The following is a 23,674-nucleotide window of genomic DNA, read 5'->3' on the forward strand; positions in this document are numbered from 1 at the left end:
ACAACAACAACAAAATCATCACAACAATATATGCAACAACAACAATTAAACTAACGAAAACAACAACAACAGCATGAAAAATATATAACAGCAGCAACAACAACAACAAATACACCTACAAAAACAACAACAACAACAGCTGTTGCATATAAACTCAGTCAGTCACTCGGTCGCTTGGTCGGTCGGTCGGTTGCATGGCTACCACCTTGGCTGGTGTCCATGTTTAAATGTATGTATAAGTGTTCGTGTGTGTGTGTGTATGTGTTCGTTGTTGTTCATTCGCTTGCCAAGTCTGTCCTATTTATCATTTCCGTCGGTTTTGGAGCGAAAGTCATTGCACAACAACGAGCACTGTCAGTGGCAGCCGCCTGGCAATGGCAAAGTTGGCACGGCCGCCAAAGCGCACACACACACACACACATACGCATATATGCAAACAAATACAACAAAAACAATTTGGCGCAGCACCTACACAACGCGCACAGCAGCTGCGGAGTAAACGGGCATTTAGCAGCCAGATTGGATGAACAAATATGAAAGCCAATGTGTGTTGTTGTTGTTGTTGTCTATTTTTCGCCATTGTTGTGCTGCTGTCGCTGCTACTGCCGCTGGTGCATTTTGAAATTTAATGACAGCTTTAAGTGTGGCTATTTAAAATTTGAATTATATCTATTTGTTTACTATTGTTGTTATTGTTTTTTCATTACTGTTGGTACTACAAGGCCACACAGCCACATAGCGCCAACCAACAAGGGTCGAGCATTGCGCGGGTGGTCACTACACATATTCAAAAAAAAGGCAATAAAATGGGGCCAAATGAATATTTCAAAGTGATTTAGTAGCATTCTGGTTTTAGTAATGGATTTCGCTATTTAGTGCAGCCATATTTTTGCACAAATACCACCAGAATCGCATGCAGCAAGCAGCTAAACAATTGCATTTAATGCCATGCGAAAATGCGAAGCGCTGCTTAAATCGACACAAAAGCGTTAAGCCACACATTCGAGTATATACTATATATACATATATACGTGGGATTTAACAAATTAAATTCTGCAGTCAATGAAATTGTGGATAATACGAGAATTTATTACTGCATGTAAAATAATAATGTGTGGCAGCGTCAATGCGCTCACTGAGTGCTTAAAATTTCACTCTTTTTCAAGCGACAAAATTTAATTTTCGGTTTTATTCACCGATTTAACTGTTGAAATTCGCGCAGCCAGCTTAATGAAAGCGCAATTTTGTGAAAGTGGTTGCATTAAAGTAGTAACTGTAAATACGGATTGACAAAATGTGACCTATATATTTACGTTTTGTTGCATGAATAAGTGATCATTTAAAAATAGTTAGTGAAATTTGAAAGCAAAAAACTGTTGTGAAATCATCATCAATATTTTGCTTGATTTATAATAGATTTTTTCTACTAACTATTGGTCTACAATTTTGCTTCCGCCGTTTTTTTTTTGTAAATTTAAGGCTTTTTTTGTATAAAGACGGTTACAAATGTCGATAAGCCTCAGCCGCACTTTTCTTAGAACTAAAAAAAGAAAATCCAAATTTCCTGCAAATGTCGAGAATTCGGCTCAAAAAGTGACTTTTTCAGTTTAAAGAATATGTTTGGGAAGCAAACAGATCTCTATAAATATATTGTTGGGTTAATGTTGACACAAATGTCCAAGATCTATATAAAACGTTGTCATCGATTTAATCGATCAGTGCTTGATCCTAGAGACATCTATTGGAAAATGGCGGAAGCAAAGTTGTAGACGTAATATTATATATAATATTATTATAATTAGCATGAATGAGAAATTAAATTGAGCCGTTAGTACCCCATCATTAGAATTTTACTGCGATCAATTTGATATTTTTGGGTACTATTTGAAATATATTGTACTAAAGGGTTTTTCAATAAGGGCAATAAAACGCAAACGGTTTGGGATATCAATGAAATTCATTATTCCTGTGAAAGTAGATTCATGGTCACCACAGGCACGCTTGCAGAATTTCGGACGCTGAACGACCCACAGGAAATAGTCTAACGGCTTCAAATCGCACGACCGAGACGGTCAATTGACTGGGCCATTTCGTGAGATAGCACGTCCATCAAACTTGGTTTTCAATAAATCGATTGTGACATTCGCTGTGTGGCTGGTGGCGTCGTCCTGTTGGAATCACATATTATCCAAGTCCATATCATCCAATTCGGGCCAAAAATATTCGGTTATAATCGCTGAGCGATAGCGATTCCCATTCACAGTACGTGCCGGTCTTGATCAGCACGGAAGAAATACGGCCCAATAAACCGCACCAAGCCGTAAATTTTTGCGGTATGCAATGGTGACTCATGGAGTACGTGTGGATTGCTGCCTGACCAATAACGCATATTTTGCTTATTTACGAAGCCATTCAGCCTAAAATGAGCGTTATAGCTGAAGATGATTTTTCAATGAAAATCCGGAACATTTTCAAATTGTTGTCCAGCCCAATTCACGAACATGTGACGAATCTGGTGGTCAAGCGTCTTCAGTTCTTGTATCAATTTGATCTCGTAAGAATGTATGCCAAGATCTTTACGAAAAATTCGCCTCAACGACGTCACAGAGATGCCCAACTCCTCTGAACGACGTGTGAGAGACTAGTTTGGGGCTTCCTCAATTGATGCGCTAACGGCAACAATGTTCTGGGCACTATGGGTACTGCTTTCTCTCACTGGAACGGAAACGTTTTGTACTGTGCCTGTGGATTCAAAATTTTCCTCTATACGTTCAATCATTGATCTGATAGGGCGACATAAATTGGACGTAGCACTCTTAAAGTTGAAACCATTGACTCCGAATTCCGGAAATATATTTTAAGCATTTCAACTCGTTGTTGGATTGTATATCTTTCCACAATGAAATGGCAAAAGAGCGGGGAAAAATATGGCGTCATTTGCTGTTCATATCAGTCTTTTTTAGTGTCCCTATTGAAAAATCTTTTATTTAGTAAGACAAAAAAAATGCAAATTTTGAAACCCACCTAACACCTTGGTTGAACAAGAAGCTTATGTTTAATCCTTAATTCGTTAGAGTTAAGAAATTCACATTGAACTCCTCCAAGTTTTGAGATGTTCTTAATCCATAAGGACGTATCTGTTTAAGTTTTAATTAAATTTCTTCAAATATATGCATAATTCTCTATTTTAACAGAAAAATATCGAAATTTTCAGTTGCTTAATTCCTTCGCCACACCTCGTCGCCATAATTTCCAATATATTGGCTTCTTGGATCATTTTATTTTTGGTTTATAAATTTTATGGAGACGACAAGAATTCGACTGAACTATCAAGTCTTCAAGATAACGATAATTTTACTCTACATATATCGATATTTTAATTTCTAATAATCGATACAAAATATATCGATATATATAATATATTTTAGATATCACTCTCTTCTCTACACCTCTTCTCTATAATTTCCAGTATTGCTCTCTTGAATCAATTTTTTAGCCTAAGGAGGTGTCAATAATAATTCGACTGAAGTATATAACGGGTCATTTATCGATAATTTTATTTTACATATATCGATATTTCTAAAACAATCGATCTATTTTTAGATAGCACTATCTATGACTATGTACAGAGCCTAAAATACTAGTTTAGTAGGCTAGTCTAAAATATAGACCATTGGTAGTTTTGAAAACAACTGAGAAGACCTTAGACGTACCCAGATTGATGTCCAGGCGATGGCTCTCAACTGAACAAATTTTCTCAACATTATTCGTAGATAATCTTCTGTCGCTATAGCAAGAAACAAGAATAATAATAGTGTCTATATAGAAATTTAATTGGCACTTTATTACCAATGCTTATTTGACATTTTGAGCGATTTCACTTTTGGCTAGTTAATACAAAAGCCTGTTTGTTATAAACTATACGAATGAAGATTTTATTGATTAATTTGAAATTAGTTAAGTTAATCAAGACATCTCCAAGCGAATTTTTTCCTCAACAATTCTCCAGCATTTAAATACGGAAAAAAGGATTATTACTAAAATTTTATTAGAATTCTTCGATATAATAAACTAAAATAAAATCTTCTGTGCAAGAGCCTTAGTTATGAACCATTAATCGTATAAGTTCACATTCTACCAAATCATAAGCCCTTCCAGTTGAAGAAATAGCTTTTAATTTCCATGCGTGGGCCATCTACAAAAGCCACTGTCATATTAATTATACAAATATGAAATTATATACGCCAGACTCAGTATATACTTGGCTTAGTTGAAATGAAAATTGTCAAATTAGCGTAGAATTATTTGCGCACGCGCGTGCTTACACTTAAGAAGCGCTTTAATTCTCTTTAAATATTTACTGTAATCGTATTTATTCAACACCCAGCCCACAAGGCTGCGTTGCCTGCAGTATATTCAGTATGTGTATATAGGTGTGTGTGTGTGTATGAGTTTGCGTGCAATGTGACGCACTTTATAAGAAAATCGTCAAGTTACAAAAGCGAACACGCACAAAAATCATTAAATTCCAACGAAATATTAAAAGTATGCAAATAAATGAGACGACGGAATGATTTCACAGAATGCGTGGGTAAGATAAAGCTGAGTGCGAGTGTGGGTGTGTGTGTGTGCGTGAGAGTATACAAGGGTGTGCGAACACATTTTTGCTTATTAAAGGCGATTTACATGAATTTTGTGGAATTTTTTTTTAATTCAACAGCGTGGGCGAAAAAATAACTGAAGGTTTTCTGGCATATTTTTCCGGGAGAATGCTTGAGATGGCATAGCTGTTGTTTATATATAAATATATATATATTTTTTTGGAGCTGTAATATCTGCTTGTATATATGTAAATACTTAAGAACCGCATTTAATTTTTATTTTTATTTATTTTCAATTTTATTCATACAATAATTATGATATTTTTACCTCAAAATTTCTCAACAATTCTTCAAATAATTTTCGATTATTTTACCCTCAAAAAATCGCTACAGTTGCATGCCAATGGCAACTGTGTTTCCGCTCTGTAGCATTTTTTAATTCTTATTATCATCTGCCGCTTTCCGGCCTCTTCTGAAAATCATAAATTTTCAAGTGCACTCAAATTCACTCAACACATAAGCCGAAATACCTGCCAAACACCAACCAACGACGCAGCTTCAACAACATAAAATAATATTTTGTAATACACTTGATGCCTTCTCTGCTCTCCCTGCTCGCGCCGCCACCACTTCACGGAAAGTATACATTTCAACTCAAACTGCTTCTGCTGCTGGCTGCCACACTTCATAATTTTATTATTTACTTCAGTCAGCCGTGTAAAAGGATATGCTGCATGCCACTCAACTTGCCACAGAAGCACACCCAAACACACACACGCGCAGCGCAAACATTGCAAACACTTGTCGTGGTGCACGACAAGGCCGTCTACGATTACAATGTATAAGTAGTGCCGACACACACATATATGTATTTATATATTTGTTGTAGAATGTGGAAAAAAATATTTGCTTTCGCTTGTAGAATCTAGAATTTATTTATTTTGATTTTCAGTTTTCGTTTACTTTTTTTTGCGTGAATTATCTTTTGTTGTTGTTGTTGTTGTAACAGTTGTTACATCCTATTTACTTATGCGTACGTGCGCATGCCACTGGCGCGGCACACGGCTCAATTCACGCAAGCTTTTTCCACTCAGCTGCTCATCCATATCGCAACAGCAGTAGACATAAGCGTGCGTACGTGCCACTGAAGTAGCTGACCGGTCGGTTTTGCAAACGAAAAATGCCCAGTGTCATCTTATCTTTATATACTGTTGTAATTTCTGATACATACATATATACTTACACACTTACATACTTCCATACAGTTCCTTGGTAATCATTTGCCGCCACTTGTTCGGCAGCTTTGCTTGCTCATGATGCCACTTTGTCCATTCTCGTCCAACACACGCTCTGTCTATTTATTTATCTGTCTCATTGCGTCGCTACTTTTCGGCTGAGTCTCATGCCGCGCTTACCTCACGCATTACCGTTGTTTCGTCGGCGGCGGCCACGTGCCGTGACGCATGTAATGCTTTGGTTTTAATTGAATAATTACTCATCTACTTTGACAGAATTTCAATTTTCATGAACGAATGCGGATGTGTTTCCGCTCGCCGGTACCCAGCATCAGGGACCAGCTCACGAACGAACACTGAGTGCTGAGTCTATATATTGAGTCTATTATACTGTTGCCGCTCCGCTTATTTAATTGCATTACATTATTTATAAATGAGCCTAATTATATCTAATATCCTTGGTAAATACAAATAATATACATTCAAAATTCAGTGAGACTCTAAGAGTTTTGACGAGAAATTATGCGTTGTCACGGCAACTGAGACCATTTTAGTTACGGAGTTTATACTTATTCTTATCTATTAGTTTCCAGATCAACAGATTTTCAGAGCTCTGACCATTCAAAGGAGTTTTCCAAGCAACGGTAATATGCTTCATATCTCCGTCTTAGGCGATATTCACCATCACAAAGCAATCTATAAATCGCTTCTTTAATATCTCTTCAAAAAACTCCAAGAACTGCCTCATTCGAAATGGTTGTAGTCCATTCGGTTCTCTTTCTTTATTCGTCGAAACATTCAAAATACATTAGATATATATACATTATATATACATTAGATATAGCAGAATCTCGGCCGCCGCAATCGACTTGGTTCTATATACTCTCTAGATCTAGCGACGCACAGTTTTAAGTTTGATAGGGATGCTAAATTTACCTTATAGGAGATTCTGGCCGAGCGAATTAGTTTTATGGTCTCCAATATTTGATTAACAGGCTCATATTTCAACCAGGGATCATTTTGGATACTGTCCCAACATAATGAAAAGTCCTATCATTGAACGTTTGGAAGTGAGAAATATCTTATGAACTCTCTCATTCACATAGTCTTTACCCTTACACTGAAAATTAAAATTAGATTGCATTGTCCGATGTCCCCACAGAAGTAAAGGTTACTTCTCGTTTCCTCTTCATAATAAAATCATAAGAATATTGAACCAGCTAGCAGATTTGGCATGCTTTCTTTAAAACTGCTACTTTCAATAGTCGGTTCTTTGGTAATAATAATGATCATTATTAATGGAGAATATTATCAAAACTATGCCTAGGAGAGTACCCTGGAGACACTCATTTAACCGCCTACAAAATGAAATCTGGTTACCAACCAATAACACTGAGTCTCCTTGGCAACGCTGCACAACAATTGGCAGTTCCGCTTTACAGTCCACTTAAATTATCTAATTTTTCTCCAGCACTCCCCCCCCTTCAAAATCTCAATTCATTATTTGTCCATTTGAGCATAGAGAATCAATGAATTCGCAAGCGAAACGAGCACTTGTTATTGCCAATATCTTTCTTCTACTGCGCTTTCTTCTACTATACTTTCTTCAATACTGCCACAGCATGCTGCATGTTGCCACACCACCACTTTGGTTACGGTACTTTGATTGTGTGGCGCCGTCATACAATGTGGCAGCTTATTCGACGTTTCAACTCGCTTGGCAACGTATGCGAAGCGCGTAAATTTTGTGAAGCGACGCAAAACGCTGGGGTGCAATAAAATATGTGATATACAAAACTTGTTGGACCTCGGTGCCCGGTGCCCGCTGCCTTGGTGCAACAATATACATAGCCAAGAAGCTGAAATAAGAGATTCGTAGAAAATTGCGCAGAATTTATGTTGTTGCGTTGGCAACACAGGAAACAAAGTTGCATTGTTAAGAGCAATCGAAGTGTGCTGAGACGGTGTGGCGGGGGAGAAGTACTGAAAGGTGGTTGGCATAATCGTAGGAGAGTTTGGGAGTTGGAATTCATTGAAAGCAAAAGACACTTTCATACCCAAGTAATAATTTTGAAGAAGTCTCTATATAGTGGAATGTTCCAGGAATACCTTAACTATAATATTGGGATACGTCTTTAAGAAATACTAGACTAGGCAAATATTATTATTTCAATAACTCTGCACATCATTTTATTCTTTGATTTTGTTCAAATTTTATATTGCGCCAAAATGTAGGCAACACATATATTCAATGTAAAAAATCATAAAGAAAAACATGATAAATTCAAGGCTGTCTACTCTTCGTATTCAAGTAAAACAAATAAGTCTAGTGTTCTGCACTTCTAGACTCAGTTTAAAGCTCAGTTTAAACAAAAAATATGATCATTGCGCTTAGGTGTAGGCAACGATTTCATGGTTTTCATGGTATCTAATTAAATAGCAAGCTCGGGATAACTGGTTTCTATTAAGAAACGATTTTAAATGAAATACTTAGAAATAAAAAAGTTCAGACAGCCTCCCTTGGTACCGTTACAATCGAAATGCATGTTGTTAGACTGTTTTCCACCTGTACTTCTCAATTGGTTTATATAAAAATGAAACTAATTTATTTCAATTTAGACGGTATAAGATGTTTTGAGACTTTCAACACATTCTCAATTCATACCCTTTTCGTAAAAAATTAGCTAGAACAAGCTAAAAAGATAACTGTAACTTCGACGACGCCAAAAAATAAATTGGACCGGTGAACTAGGAGAGGCAGCGCGCACTCAAGCAGCACATCCGCTTACGATTGCCTCCAAAGTATCTGTTAACAGTAGAAAGAGTAAGAGAAAAAACAACACCAACAAAGGCACTGGCACAGGGCACAGCGGAAGCCAATGCTGCTGATACAATTGAAGCAATGACTCGGACTTGCTGTCCCAGGAGACCGCTTCAAGCTGGCAGTCATGCTACAATAAGCTACGACTAGCCGACAGGAAGCTCAAGCAGTAGCTAGAAAGGCGAGCTGGGAGCGCAAGAAGCCAAGAGAATTTTATGGCAAAATGTTGCTCAAAATTTAAGAAAGAAAAAGGGGAAAAGCAGGAGATGCGTAAAATGTTGCAAGAAAACAATTGAAAGTGGCTGAGTGAGGGTAAATCGCTGGAGTGGCGAGGCAGAACGGAAGGCTAAAGTAGAAAAGTGTGAAGGGGAGTGCTGAGCAGGAAATTGAAATGAATGAATGAATAAATGTGAAAACAGACTAAAGCAACGGCGAATTAGCGGAAACGACGAGACGTAACGGAAGTGGCTTTTAAGTTGACGCACGAAAGGCGAAATGGCAATACAAATGCAAAGAAACAAAGCGGCTACGACAATGCAGATAACTCGCAGAAGTAGCAGTTGGAAGAGATGCTGCCAGTCAAGCGTGTTGCGTCTTTCAAGAAACACAACATTTAAGAAGAGGAAGAAACAACATAAAATTGCAAAATAATACTTTTGGTCATTTGCAAGCGCACAAATTGCATAAAAAGTACAGCACTCGGCCGTTTGTGGCAATGCCCAGACCATAATAACAACAACAAATCGCTGTAATAATAGCAATAACCGTTGTAGCAAGTGCCACAATTGCCATAACTGTAATGGCACAGCTACTCGTTGGCATGGAAATGCGCTGCTTCTCTTGCGGGTGGGTACATGTATTTAGTGGTTATTTTCCAATTCATTCAACAGTCAAAGCGATTTGACCCCGGAATCTGGTACCGTTGTGGAAGTACGGAATATTTCAATAAATAAATATTCATAAATTGCAAATTTTTTCGATGGAGTATTGAAAAAGGTAGAGAAGATCATAAGAAATTGAGGTCATACAAGTATACCAGACATTTCCAGTATAGAAATGCAGGGTTGCCAAATGTTTTAAAAGTTTAAAATAGTGGTATGAAATGGAAATTGTTTGTCATAACTGGGATTGGAACCAATTTGGAAGTGTAAAATTAAAATCATGGCTAAAAATATTCAATTTATACTAAAATAAGTTAATACATTATTGCCATATGATTCTAACAAAATTAAAAAGTTTCAGTAAAAATAAAATAATTTTCTAAATTTTCTATAAAAAATAACCTAAAATAATAATTGTAGGAGGCAAGAGATGCTTGGTATTTTTTTCAGAAAAAACCCATGAAATTGACTTACGTATCATGGCAATGCTAATTCGCCGACATTTTTAACAATTTTACAATATTACGAAATATTTCAAATTGGGTTTAGTATAGCAGCAAAAGAAATAATGATATTAAAACTTTTGTGAAAGCTCTCCGGACAGCTAAAGGTAATGAATGTTGTAGAATACTACTCTCTTAAAAATCGTTTAAATGTAGTCTGTGATATAACCAAAGGTGAAATCAGTGATCCGATTTCGCCCATTTTCGAAAGCAACCTCCTCAGGGTGCCAAGGAACATGTGTTTCATTTCGATAACTCAATTTTTACTCAAGTTACAGCTTGCTCGGACGGACAGAAGGACATCCGGATTTGAACTTTACTCGTCACCCTGATCACTTTGGTATATATAACCTTATATCTAACTCATTTAGTTTTCTGACTTACAAACAACCGTTATGTGGAACAAACTACTTTTGTTGCAAGAGTATAAACATGGAATAGGATATCTGACATCCACTTTAAGAAAATCCATAACTTCAGATCACCAATTTTAAGAAGCTTATGAGCTTAGTCAGGATTTTCAAAAAATTAATTTTTTGTTTTTTTTTTGCATTTTCGTTCGCATTCTCTGAAAATTTTAAATTGAACCGATAATTACTTTTCGAGTTATTTGACAAATAGCAAAGAGCGCTCGGGCACTCCAAAACGCTAGTGTGAAACTTTAAATGCGTTTTACTCAAATCTTTTTTTTTTTTGAACTGCTGACAACAGTAATAGTAAAACAAATCTTACGCATAAAGAAGAAAACGTTATAGCCGGTATATTGATTGATATACATTATTGTGGATCTGTATTAAGCGTAAATCATCATAGTTTGTTAAACTTAAATTATTTTTAATCGTATATTGCAATGAGTATGTAACAAATTAGTAAATTTCATAGTTGGCTTAATCTTGGCGATGACGATATTGATTACCTTAATCACAGTCAGTCTTGTTCTATTGCAAAGTCGAGGTCAATTTATGTTACGAAGCATGATGACAACTCACACTAATTCTAATTGGAAAGCGAGTGTTGATAGTTCAGGCAATTCAGGCAATAAATAGTCTGTGGGACAATTGACTACGTCATATTGGTTTGTAGCTGTGTCAACTGTCCTGGAACATAATCCTAAATTGTGGCATTGAGATCATTGACATCTTTGTTTTTTACCACCAAAATAGGTCATTCAATCATCTATTTATGGTTATTATATTGTGATTATTTATAGCCTATGACCATTTCTAGGTTATCATCTATCACCATACCAAATTTCTTCAAAATCCGTTCAGCCGTTTAGGCGTGAAAGTGTAACATACAGACAGAGTTACTTTCGCATTTATAATATTAAAATATATATTCCAAATTTCTTCCGCCTATTTGCATCTTTTGAATTTAAATATTTCACAATGGAACTGTTACAATTATAATTTTAATCTGTCATAATCGATACATTGCAACACAACTACTTCACTAATTCACTAAAAATAATTATTTTCACTAAAATTTTACTTTCTTTCATGTGCACTTGCAACTAAAATTAGTTCAAGACGCTGCACAAAGGCGGATTACGAAAAATAAATACAATAAATAAACAATTGTAGCAGCTTTTGTGCATTAAGTTCCATTGCAATTGCAACCCTGCCAGCAATTAAGCTTACGCCCGATTACCGTAATAATGCAGCCTTATTGTTATTCATTATGTATAATCCAATTCTATGTTACTAATGGTTACCAGCCCAATAAACATTCAAATTCATTACATTTGGCAGTAAACACCTCGCGCACCCCGCGCAGCCATCCCCTCCTATCAACTCCCCGTGTCTTTAAGCCTTTGTGCGCTTGGTGAGCTTTCATAAATTCACAACAGATGCTCGAATTAAATTTATGTTTGTATTTCCTAGTGCTTACGCAAGGGAAGTTGCGCAACAACAACAACAGCAGCAAAATGAAGAAGGCAAATAAATGCAGAAACAGACGCAAAAATAGAAATAGAAATTAGTAGCGCTCACAGTATTCTGCATGTGTACTTTGAACTTGTTTGTGTGTGGCATGCAACGCTGCGTCGGGCAGCCTTTGCTTTGTTGTTATTGCTACCACCAATTAGCGAGTGAAATCAGTCGTGAAGATGTAAGGATGCGTCGAACCCTCGTCATGCTAGTGCAACTTTGTAAGCAGTGTATGCAACAACAACAACAAACGTTAGTAGTAACTTGCAACCACCACCACTGGCAATGGATGTGTTGCGAGCCTCAGCGGAAATGTTGCTGCTGAATTTTGATCTCGCTCGCATTTGATTATGATAAGCGCAACGCAATTAATATTAATTCCTTTTGTCTGCCACAACTCATATATGGTATATATGTATGTGTGTGTGAGTGTGTTTGTGTGCGTTGTTTCCCTTTTGGGGTTGCAATAAATTTTAAGTGGTTTCGCGTGCGCTCGATTTCAATCGTTTCATTGGCAATTTTCAAGTATTCCATAACAGCTCCACCGACCGACCAACAGCAACAATAAAACAACGACAACAACAACAATAACACCAATAACAATTGGCGCACAAATCATTTTCAAGTGGCAAATGCAAGCTTTGCTAAGCTACAAAAGATTCACCATTGTCATTGTTATTGCTGTGCTTTTTGTTGTTGTTCCCAGTTTTTTGTTGCTTGCCTTTTGTTTTTGTTGTTTGCGGTGTTTTGTTTACTTGTCTGCTCTTGTGGCTGCCAATTGAAGCACACGAAGTTCAAAGGCTCACTTTGGTGGTAAAGTGCTGTGCTTGCAGGGTTGCAGTGTTACACCCTTTCTCTATTTTGGTCTCCATTCTTTTATTTTTTTTTTTTTTTTTGTTGGTGACTAATTTTTGCACAAAAAAGAGTCTCTTTTGTTTAGCGTTGGTTCTTTTTGTTTATTAATTTTCCGGTTCCGCTGTATCTTTTGTGCATTTGGGAATATCCCAGAATGAATGAACGGAACTCCAATAACTCATACTTATTATATGATAATATCTAAGTTGCATAACAATATTTGCTATTTAACAAAAAGATGCTCCTAATCGATACTTCGAATTTTGTTCGACATAAAGCAGTTATAATGAAACTAGTATAGAACTGAAGTTAAAACTAGTAGTATATAGATCACACCTTACATTTTATCAACGAATTTTTTTTAGGTTGAACGTAGAATAAATGAGCTAAGAAGTAGACCTCTACAACCGACTTAATAGCTCAAATTTAATATCAGACCAGACAGGTTGAACGTAGAAAAAATGAGCTAAGAAGTCGACCTCTACAATCGACTTAATAACTCAGATTGAATATAAGGCCAAACAGGTGGCAACCCTTCTCCTTAAATATTCTGAAACAATAATTCTATTTAGTTTGACTCCAATAATTATTTTTCAATAAGATCGGCAGCCAATTGACTGGGCTATTTCGTGAGATTACATATTTACCAAACTTGGTTTTCAATAAATCGATTCTGACATTCGTTGAGAGGCTTGTGGCGCCGTCCTGTTGGAACCATATATTGTTCAAGGCCATATCAATCAATTCGGGGCAATTCGTGCCAAAAATATTCGGTTATTTTTTAGCGGTAGCGATTTGCATTCACAATAATGTGCCGGTCTTTATCATCACAGAAGAGTAAGTCGACCGCCGGCCCATAAACCGCAGCAAACCATAACTTTTCCGGGATGCAATGGTGACTCATGGAGTACGTTTGGATTGCTGTCTGAGCAATAACACACAAATATTTTGCTTATTGACGAAGCCATTCAGACAGAAATGAGCCTCATCGCTGAAGATGATTTTTCAATGAAAATCCGGAACATTTTCAAGTTGTTCAGCCCAATTCACTAACATACGACTAATCAGGTGGTCAAGCGGCATCAGTTCTTAAGTCAATTTGATCTTGTAAGGATGTAGGCCAAGGTCTTTTCTAAATATCGCTACAACGAGGTCACGGAGATGCCCAAAACTTGAGAACGACGTGTGAGAGACTGATTTGGGTCTTCCTCAATTTATGTGCTAGCGGCAGCAATAATCTGGACACTATGGGCACTTCTTTGTCTCACTAGCGCGGGAACATTTTGTACTGTGTTTGTGTATAGAATTTTCTTGAACGTCTTGACCATATATACTTGTGTGAATAAACCTGTTGAAACATATGGCAACCATGTAACCGGGATCGTTTTAAAGTATCGATGATTACACTGACAAGAAATCAAAATAATCAAATCAGTTCAGTTTTTATACCACTCCCGTGCTTATACCATTACTTTTATACCGGCAGCATTTCACCAAAATATGACAATAATTTTGACATCTGGGATTGACAGCTGTCAGTTTATAGTCCCATTTTGTTACAATTAAAAATAAACTATTAAACTCTGTGAAATCTTGTCGCTGCTAATTATGAAAAAAACATTTTTTCTCTCCTCCAGTTATTAATATCTGAAAAAGAAACTTCTGGAAAATTTCATTAGCATCCCTTTCACATTAGCCGCAACTTGTCAGTTCGCACTTAAAAGCTATTATAAATGTCTCAAAGTGTTAAAGTATTTACTTATAAATGTATGCGATTTGTAAAACACAAGTGTAAGTGCAAGTTCGCAGGATAACGTTGCAACAACAACATACATGTATGCACTTGCGAAGCTGCACGTCGTTAGGGTGTCTTTAAAGCTTCGGGCCATCACTTGGCTTTATTAATTGGCTGCTTCCCGCTTCTAATTTTTACACACTTATGAAGTTTAACGTTGCGACAAGCTTTGTACGAGGGTTGTGTGATAGGATAGTGCGGTTTTAGTTTTATATTTGATGGGGAGATAATTTTTTGTCATATATATAATACATGGGATGTCGGCCCATAGAGTTTAGGTTAATACGGCACCAAATCAAGAGATTATCCGATGATATACAATAGATAATAACCGATGTTTCTACATAGGATCTTCATATAATATATTTATTTGACTTTCATTGCTCGAGTGTCTTCAAGTTTCTTACTTACCTTCACCAGGTTTCTTCAATTTAACGATTGAGCGAAGAAGAACTGAAGTCATACTTGCATTATAGTTAGACCTCTATTTGAGATTTTTATAGAAGTAGACATATAGCTTTACTCCAATAAAGATTCGTTTCGATCTGTTTTCCTAACCAGAACACCTTCAGCTTTTTTAAAATATCTGGAAGAGATCTTTTCGTTTAGAATTCTTGAAGCATGTTAGGAAGCAGTCTTTGACACTTTGAGGTTCTTAGTTCTAAAAATATGGCCAAGAGATTGGTTCTTTTGAGCATCTGCGTTACCGTTTAGAGCTTCTGAGATCTCAATAAGGCAGGTTCTTTGAGTTCGTCGGTGTTATTCTATGTTTTATTCGGCGTTTTCACATATACTAGAAATTCTTCGAAGGATATGATACAATTTGCCGATACCTTTTCCTATTTAGTAGGAAAAAAGCTAAACATTTTAAGTAAAAACTTACAGTTCATGAGATAAGCTTAAATTCAAAAGTTTAATCAAGAAAATCACTGATTTTTCCAACCTTCCACGTATATATGAATGTCTACAAGCATATGTGTTTTCTCAGCTAATGAAAGCGCTGTTGCAACACGGATCTTAGTGCAATTTACTGATTTATGAAGGCTTAGACACATATACCATATAAATAGGGGGTAAGCTTTCCAACGCATAAGGGTGCGCTGTATCTATGACAAATTACGATGAAACAACAATTTATGCAAATAACCAAATACAAATGCCAATGGTTCTTCTTCCATTTGCATTACTTTTCTGAAATTTTTATTTTTGCTTCAAAGAACTTCTAAAGACTTGAGTCATTACGCAAATATTTAAATTCTTCCCTTTCGCACATTATAAATTTAGGCTTTAGTGGCATTTATCACTTGTCCCTTTAAATTTTTAAATGTCTTTATCGCAAGTTGTCACTCAATCGGGAATACACCACCCCCCTTGCCGGGGTGGAGAAAAATGATTAATTAGTACAATTTAACAATTCAAGCCGCTTTTGTGCTGATTTTTTCACCAAACCCTCCACGCTGCACAGCCTTCAATTCATTATTGTCGTTATTATTTCAGCGGCGGATAAAAAAAAAATCCGACGCTATTTAATGATACAAATGCTTTTTAATCTCATTTGATGTCATTCAACGCTTATTTATTTATTTTTTGTTGAGCTCTACGCTTTGCTTTCGCATTTCGTTCGTTGATCCTTGCGCTTACAATTTTGTTAATGTGTCAGATTTTTTGCACGATTTTTGTTTTTGCCGCCTTTGTGAGCCCAACAGCAATTGATTCATTAAATTTTTCAACGTTGTCCCGGAGCAAAGTCGGTGTGTGTGTATGGTGTGATGTACTGAGGCGTAGTGTGAGTATACCACGTGTTTACTGCGCTCGAGCGTAATGTAAATATGCTCTCAGCAGTAATGAGTTGAATCAACTCTAACTTGATTACATTACAGGCATGTGTGCCTATTTTTTTTAATACATATGAGTTTATGGTAACCTAGGTATTTATAGAGCATTGTGAATTCGTATGGCATCTAAGTTGATTTGAAATTATGAAATAAAGCACCCCAACTCTTAACACTTTTAAAGTTCCCAGAGAGGAGATGTTTTTGTTATAAAATCTCTCGATCTAGAGACTGCTAAATATCGCTTTAGATCATATTTATCCATCTTCTGGGGGAGCTTTATATATTTAATAATTAAATAAGGACGAATCAGAATAATTTGCAAGGGAAGATGTTCAAATATACAAGTGAGCGAATCCTGACTAATTTGATGGATATTTCTAAAATATGTCCATGATGAATGTAAACATATTTGGATAAACTTGGTAAAACAGGTTCTATCTTTGCTCCAGTCTTTCATAAACTGAGGATATTGGGAAAGTTTTCTCCGAACCATTTCATCTAAAGAGATCAGAGATGACAGATCTGTGGCTCTGAATGTGAAGGCTCTGATACAGTTCCGGATCTATTTGGTATCCAAAGTGTATAGACTTATGCCATAGAACATCTCTCGGCAACAGGGACTACTTCTAAGATCCGAGATAACCCCTTATAGACAAAGCGACGAGGGTCTAGATAAATCCAGAGAAGTAAAATACCACAATGTGTGACGAAATCCATAGTGCCTTGAGTATGATCAGATTTTTGTTCCTAGAAAACTTCAATAATCTCTTTTGTTCTGCATTACTTCACTGCTCACCTGAAGACCCAGAGTATAATGAGGAATCTTTTTAATATAAATGTGCGTAAGTTTGTGCACCTGCAGTTATTTTTAATTTTCTTAAATCCCATTTTGTTGTTCTCTCAACTTAAAGCATATCCCAGTAATGAGCGTCGGAGCAGTGGTAAGCCTATATACAAAGCTGAGAACATCACACACATACACTCACATGTACAGAGATAAAAGCAAATATAATACATACTTACATTAAAGCATATAACGGTGCTTGTCATACAAGTAAACATTCTGTATATATAAGTATATGTCTATATTTAATACCGTTGCATGCGCTTGTGTGTGCGAGTCCACTGCAGTTGCAATTTGGGGCACGTAAACATTATTTAATGGAGATTTAATTACATTTACAACCTTAAGAACAAACACACACACACACAAAGACAAGCACATAAATACACGAAATCCACGAAAATGGGCAACGTGCAACATGCAACATGAAGCGCGCTAACAAGCTGGCAAGCGATCCAGTTCTTGTCCACAGCAAAATACAGAAAAGGACCCTTGCAAAAATAAGCGAATAAAATTAAAAATACTTAAGAGGCGACCGCAGCAAAACAATAATATGGGCGGGCAACATTGTGTGCTTTTCTTGCCTCTTTTTTGCGCTTTTTTGGTAGCTTTTCTTGTGTAAGAAATGTTATTTTTTGCTTTTCTCTTTAATATGGTTTTCATATGAAATGCCTTGTCGCATGAATCGACATTCGTGTGTGTTTTGCTTACAACTCTTCAGCTGTTGCAAAACTATGGGCCTGAGGCGTTGACTTTATGGGTGTAGAAATTTTTATATTTTTACCTGTAAAATATGTATAACGGAAGAAGGTAGAGACACGATGGCATCGAAAACAGAAACGAAAATGTGATTAAGTTGAGATGAATGCTCTTGTTAATAGTGGAAAAAAATGCATTGTAATTAAAATTGTAATTAATTTATTTATTAATTACAAATTACAAATTACAAATTACAAATTACAAATTACAAATTACAAATTACAAATTACAAATTACAAATTACCAATTACAAATTACAAATTACAAATTACAAATTACAAATTACAAATTACAAATTACAAATTACAAATTACAAATTACAAATTACAAATTACAAATTACAAATTACAAATTACAAATTACAAATTACAAATTACAAATTACAAATTACAAATTACAAATTACAAATTACAAATTACAAATTACAAATTACAAATTACAAATTACAAATTACAAATTACAAATTACAAATTACAAATTACAAATTACAAATTACAAATTACAAATTACAAATTACAAATTACAAATTACAAATTACAAATTACAAATTACAAATTACAAATTACAAATTACAAATTACAAATTACAAATTACAAATTACAAATTACAAATTACAAATTACAAATTACAAATTACACTGAAGCGTCGCATTCAATTTAAACTCCCCAGCTTTGTTTGTGTGGCAGCTTCACATTCGGCATCACTGTCAATAGCTCTTGCTTGCTTTAGTCTCTCTCGTCATTCCTTCCTGACACTTGTTGTTTGTATACTAAACTCAGCCTCCATCCGGATGCCAGATTTTCTTGTAATTAAAACGAAATAGCCTGCATAATGTGAAAGTAATTAGTAGTAGCAATGATGTTGGTTGTGAAAATAGCGGTAAAGTCGTCGTATTAGCCGAGTAGCTGCTGATGAGGGTATTATCATTCTACTTGGTAACATTTAGATACCGCTACTCACACCAACAAAAATGCAATTGTACGCTGCAAACGCCGATTTTTTTATTTCAATTTCATTTTACTCCAAGCCAACGCCAAAGCCAAACTGCCAACCGAAAAGCTTGATTTTCCATGCGCTGCAATAGAGGCTGCAGCCACGACCAAGGCACGGCGCCAAATCTCCATGCAGCATCCCGCCAGCTTGTTCGTTGGTTCGTTTTGATGTGGTCGCTGTGTGGCGCTGCAGCAATTCGCTCGTTGCCACAAAAAACACAAAACCAAAAATAAACACACTCGAAAAAGCGAAAATTTAAATAAAACTCAAACACACACACACGCTCACTTGCAGAAGATGGAAATTATTTTCATTTCCCATATGTAAACAGCGCTCTGACATTGTGCTCTACTATGTGTGTGGCACACTAATTAGTGCGCGGTTGCAACATGCAACTAACGACAACTATAAAACTTACACTGTGCGCCATAAGTTTGTTGCGGTTTGTACTTTTGTTGTTGTCGTCTTTGGCTTTAAGGAAATCGAAATTGCTAATGACGCATGTAACCTTGACTCGTTAATGTTCGTTTGGTAAGAAATGAATTATAATCAGAGAGTAAAATATTATTTGTTGCCTACATTTCGGCGAGTGGTGTAATTTTTGGTTTTGAAAGTACCATAATATCTACTACTCATTTGTAAAATTTCTATGAACTCACTGAATTTTACTCTATGTTGATGGTTTATGGTTCGTCTTTATCTTTCAGACATTACTCTAGCTCAAAAATACCGTATTGAGTTCGAAGTTAGTATACATTTGGGAGCCATTACAGGAGAACCATATTTAAGTCTGTGAGGTAGTCTCCATTGTAGATTTTTGTCTTTTTTATAGAAGAACTGTCTTAGAACATTAATATAATAACAAAACTACTTTGCGGTTGACAAAGTTTACTCGAATTCTCGGTTTTGACTTAGGAAATATTCGGAGATCAAGTTTTTGTTTTCCCATTTAGATTATGTTCGTTCCAAAAATCATTGTTCCTGTGTTCTGTAATATAAAATGTGATCTAAAAGTAATTAAAGTAAGGAAAAAAGCTTGTATAAATCGGAATATTATTGCCCAAAGAGAACGAGATTTCATAACGAGCTTATCAAATAGACCGTAACCTCCTGAGACTCATGTCTATGATATTGATTTTTGATTGAGTCAATAAGCAGCACAATGAGATTGCTGGAAATATAGTTGATTTTATAGTCTTCTAAGTATTTTCTATGGTCCCAATATCCACATAAAGAACTCGGAGAGGAAATAAAATTATACCAAATATCAACCCTGCAATTTCATTCTCACATTTGATCGCTTTTAGGCACAAATTTTCGCAGAGTAAATAATAAGTCTCATTCCCGGTTACTATTTTAATCTAAATAAGACCATAATATTCAAAATATTTTTCTACTTAAGATTCTACTGGAGATCTTTAAGCTTAATCTGAGCACTGGTGAAACTTTGTATCGATTTAGATCCTATCTGTTAAACTTGAGAGACCAGCCATAAGATGGAATCTTACTACTACGTATCCAATCGAGTTTTTACTGTATATACGACCTCACTTTTTGAAGAACTAAGCTTTCGTTACACCCCACCAACTGAATACCTCGTAAATTGAAATTTCAGAGTCGTTGAATGAATTAGAGCTCCGGTTAAAACCAATACTAATACCACACAAAGGCACCATCAACAAAATAGCATTAAAAGTTTCCAACTAAATCTGCAATTCCACACCCCCCCCCCCCCCCCCCATCCAGCACACTGCTAAATATGAGCTCCCACAAAGGCAAAGGCAAAGCGCGCGCGGCCACACAAAATCTAACCAAATTAATGTCCTCACAATGCCTGTCATCAGGTGATTGCGAAAATGTGCGCCGTGAATTCAGCTTTCACTACGGAATTTGCCAAATATTGCGCTGTCGCTCACCTTTCCCAGCATTTTTGTTTTGTTGTTGCATATTTTTGCTGCGCTGGAAATTTTCGTAAATTTGCCACACGAATTTCAGCAACATTTTGGTCACATTTCACAATGAAATTTGAAATTCGAATTTCGAAAGCCAAAGCATTTTGCATATTATTAACTAAATAACCGAAGGTGGGACACAACCAACGCAACAATCGACTGACACACCGACCAACAGACAACGCATTGTCCTTGATGTAACGAACACACAGCAACACTCACATGTAGAGAGAGCGAGATAGACGCACGAATGCTGACTGCGGTCGAGCTTTGTGTAATTTATGGCTTTCGAACGAAAAATGCTGAAACTGCCGAATGCGAGCTGCGGTGGCGTCGCATACCAAATGGCAGCTGTGGCAGAGAGCACAACTGTGTGCCACAACGTTACACTGTTGCAGGCGCACACAGAGTTTTCCAGAATATACAAACAAACCAGAGTGGTGGCACAATTGATGCGCCTTTGGTTGGTTTGGTTGATGATTTTTGAAAATTTATGATTCGTGGCAACTGATGAGTGGCCGCGTTTAATTTCCTGATCGTTTTTCAATTTCAAATCTTCACGCTGCTCTGCCAGGTTTATGGCGCCTTCGTGCGACGGCCCACCACCGCTTTGCGTAGCGTATAACGGGATATTTCAATTATTATTGACAGTTTTTTTTTCATATTTCTGGTGTTATTTTGGTGTTGCAAGTCCAACTTGCCACACACGGAATGCCGTTACATCGCACGAAATTGGTTTGTCTCGCTGTGCGCATTCTGCAATTGTGGCAAGCAGCATGCTTGCATGTCACCTGTCATGTGTGTGTGCCCAATAATATACACAACTCAGTCCGCTCCCCCCACCGTGTGTGTCACATTTGTAGCCACAAACATTTGCATAGCGGGGAACGCGCCGCCGTTTTGTGTTATTACTTTGGATGCCTGCTTTTGTTCGTTTGTTGTTTTTGTCATAAACCGAAATGTCAATAGTTGTGCAGTCGCCTGCCGAGTTGATTGTTGTCAATGTCCCGGGTTTGTTCATTGGTCATTTTGCCATAATTTAGGCTTCTCTAGCAGCTACCGCTCGCTGCTCGCTGTTTTTAATTACTCATCGCCGTTTTGTGCCGCCATTTTGCACTCATTAGTCGCGAATTGCTGTGTGCTGCATATTGAATTTGCAATTTTCGTGCGTTGCGCTTATGTGTGTGACATTTCCAAATCCAGTTTTCAAAATGTGTTCAATTACATGTAATGAAATTGGAAAATGTGAGGTTAGGATGCAATTATTTTTGGCAAAGTTATTGGTGAATTGTGTAATAATAGTTGTGTAAGGTTTGGAAATCAAGGGGTTCTTGAAACAATTTACTTTTTGAATTTAGAAAAACTAGAAAGATATAAGACAGGATTTGGTATAGTCTAAAACAAATTATGTCATCCGAATGTTTAATGTCTGGAAGACTGGTTTTGAAAAAGTGATGAAGTCTGGAACCTAATCATACATTTGCCAAAACCAAGTAGACACCGATAGTGGCACCTTGAAAACCCACCCTAAAGTGGGCCAAGACAGCTGAAAATAATAAAATATCAGTCAATTCCCAAGTTTCAAATGGTTCTAAAAATGATGCGGACCCCGTTTCCTGTGTATTAAAAACATATACACACTCTTCTCTCCTTTTTCCTACTCACAATCGAGATATATTGCTTAATAAAAGGCGTGTGGAACTCGGCTTGTTTTTCTTATAAAAAATAACCTTGAAAATTAAAATAATAAGAGAGATAGGGAGTTCTTCAGATTACCATAATCTTCCTGGTTTTGACTAATAAACGGTAACTAGTTAAGCAGTCATTACAACGCCTTCACAATCAAGGTAATCGTCATGCATTTGATATCTATAGGATCTAGTATCACTATAAGTCTTTTACTTTTTCATGTCTCACTAATTCTAACATATAAACACAATCCTTCTTTATTTCCAGATGTAACCAATTTAGAATATGTTAACATTGTCGCCGAAGCAGGAAAGAATGTAACGATTCTCTGTCCCGGCGTTTCCGAACACTCGCTAGTCGATACTTTGGTCTGGAAGACCTCTACAACAACAATAGCACAATTTGCTAATCGGATACAGCATTTACACAGTCCAAGGGTGAGTAGACAATTTATAAACATTATAAAGTATTTAGAGAAGTAATAAGAAGAAGAGAGTGAAACAGAGAAAGTGAAGTGTGAGAGATGGATGAAGCGTCTGGGACTAAAGAGTAGGCAATTTTAATAAATATAACCAGTAGAAGATATGTTTTTTTGTTAATCTCGAGAGATTAGGCAGAGCTCTAAAGCATTCAAGTCAAAATTTTAGTAATCCTAGCTCTAACGCCTAAGCAACTATCGGCTTCTTTATAATAGGTTAGGGCATTTAAGACGAAGATTCTAATAATCTTATATTCTGAATAACAAACTGAACTCAACCGTCCCGTATAAAGACTGATCCAATGGGAGAACAACTGTCGGTTCAAGTGCAAGTACATATGAAATAATGATCTTCTCATACATTTGTATAATGCCTACCGGTTCCGACCGATAAAGCCGAGATTCTATTGACTACATAATTTTGGTTCGATCTCACCATTAGCATTCTTTTTTCTTTTTCTATCCAATTATTTATCACTCATCCAACTCTACTCTTTGGACCCAT

The 23,674-nt window shown here is 36.4% G+C and overlaps 1 protein-coding gene across 2 annotated transcripts in view; it reads left to right on the forward strand.

Annotated features, from left to right (window-relative positions):
• LOC105219052 (tyrosine-protein phosphatase 99A) overlaps window positions 1-23,674 on the forward strand; it is a 356,359-nt gene that overhangs the window by 120,669 nt on the left and 212,016 nt on the right. For both annotated transcript variants that reach the window (XM_054226223.1, XM_054226222.1), the window contains exon 2: window positions 22,959-23,128. In XM_054226223.1, the coding sequence (XP_054082198.1) occupies window positions 22,959-23,128 (170 nt within the window). The remainder of the gene's footprint in view (window positions 1-22,958; window positions 23,129-23,674) is intronic.

This window comes from Zeugodacus cucurbitae, chromosome 2 (assembly GCF_028554725.1).
Source record: "Zeugodacus cucurbitae isolate PBARC_wt_2022May chromosome 2, idZeuCucr1.2, whole genome shotgun sequence".
NCBI lineage: Eukaryota > Metazoa > Arthropoda > Insecta > Diptera > Tephritidae > Zeugodacus > Zeugodacus cucurbitae.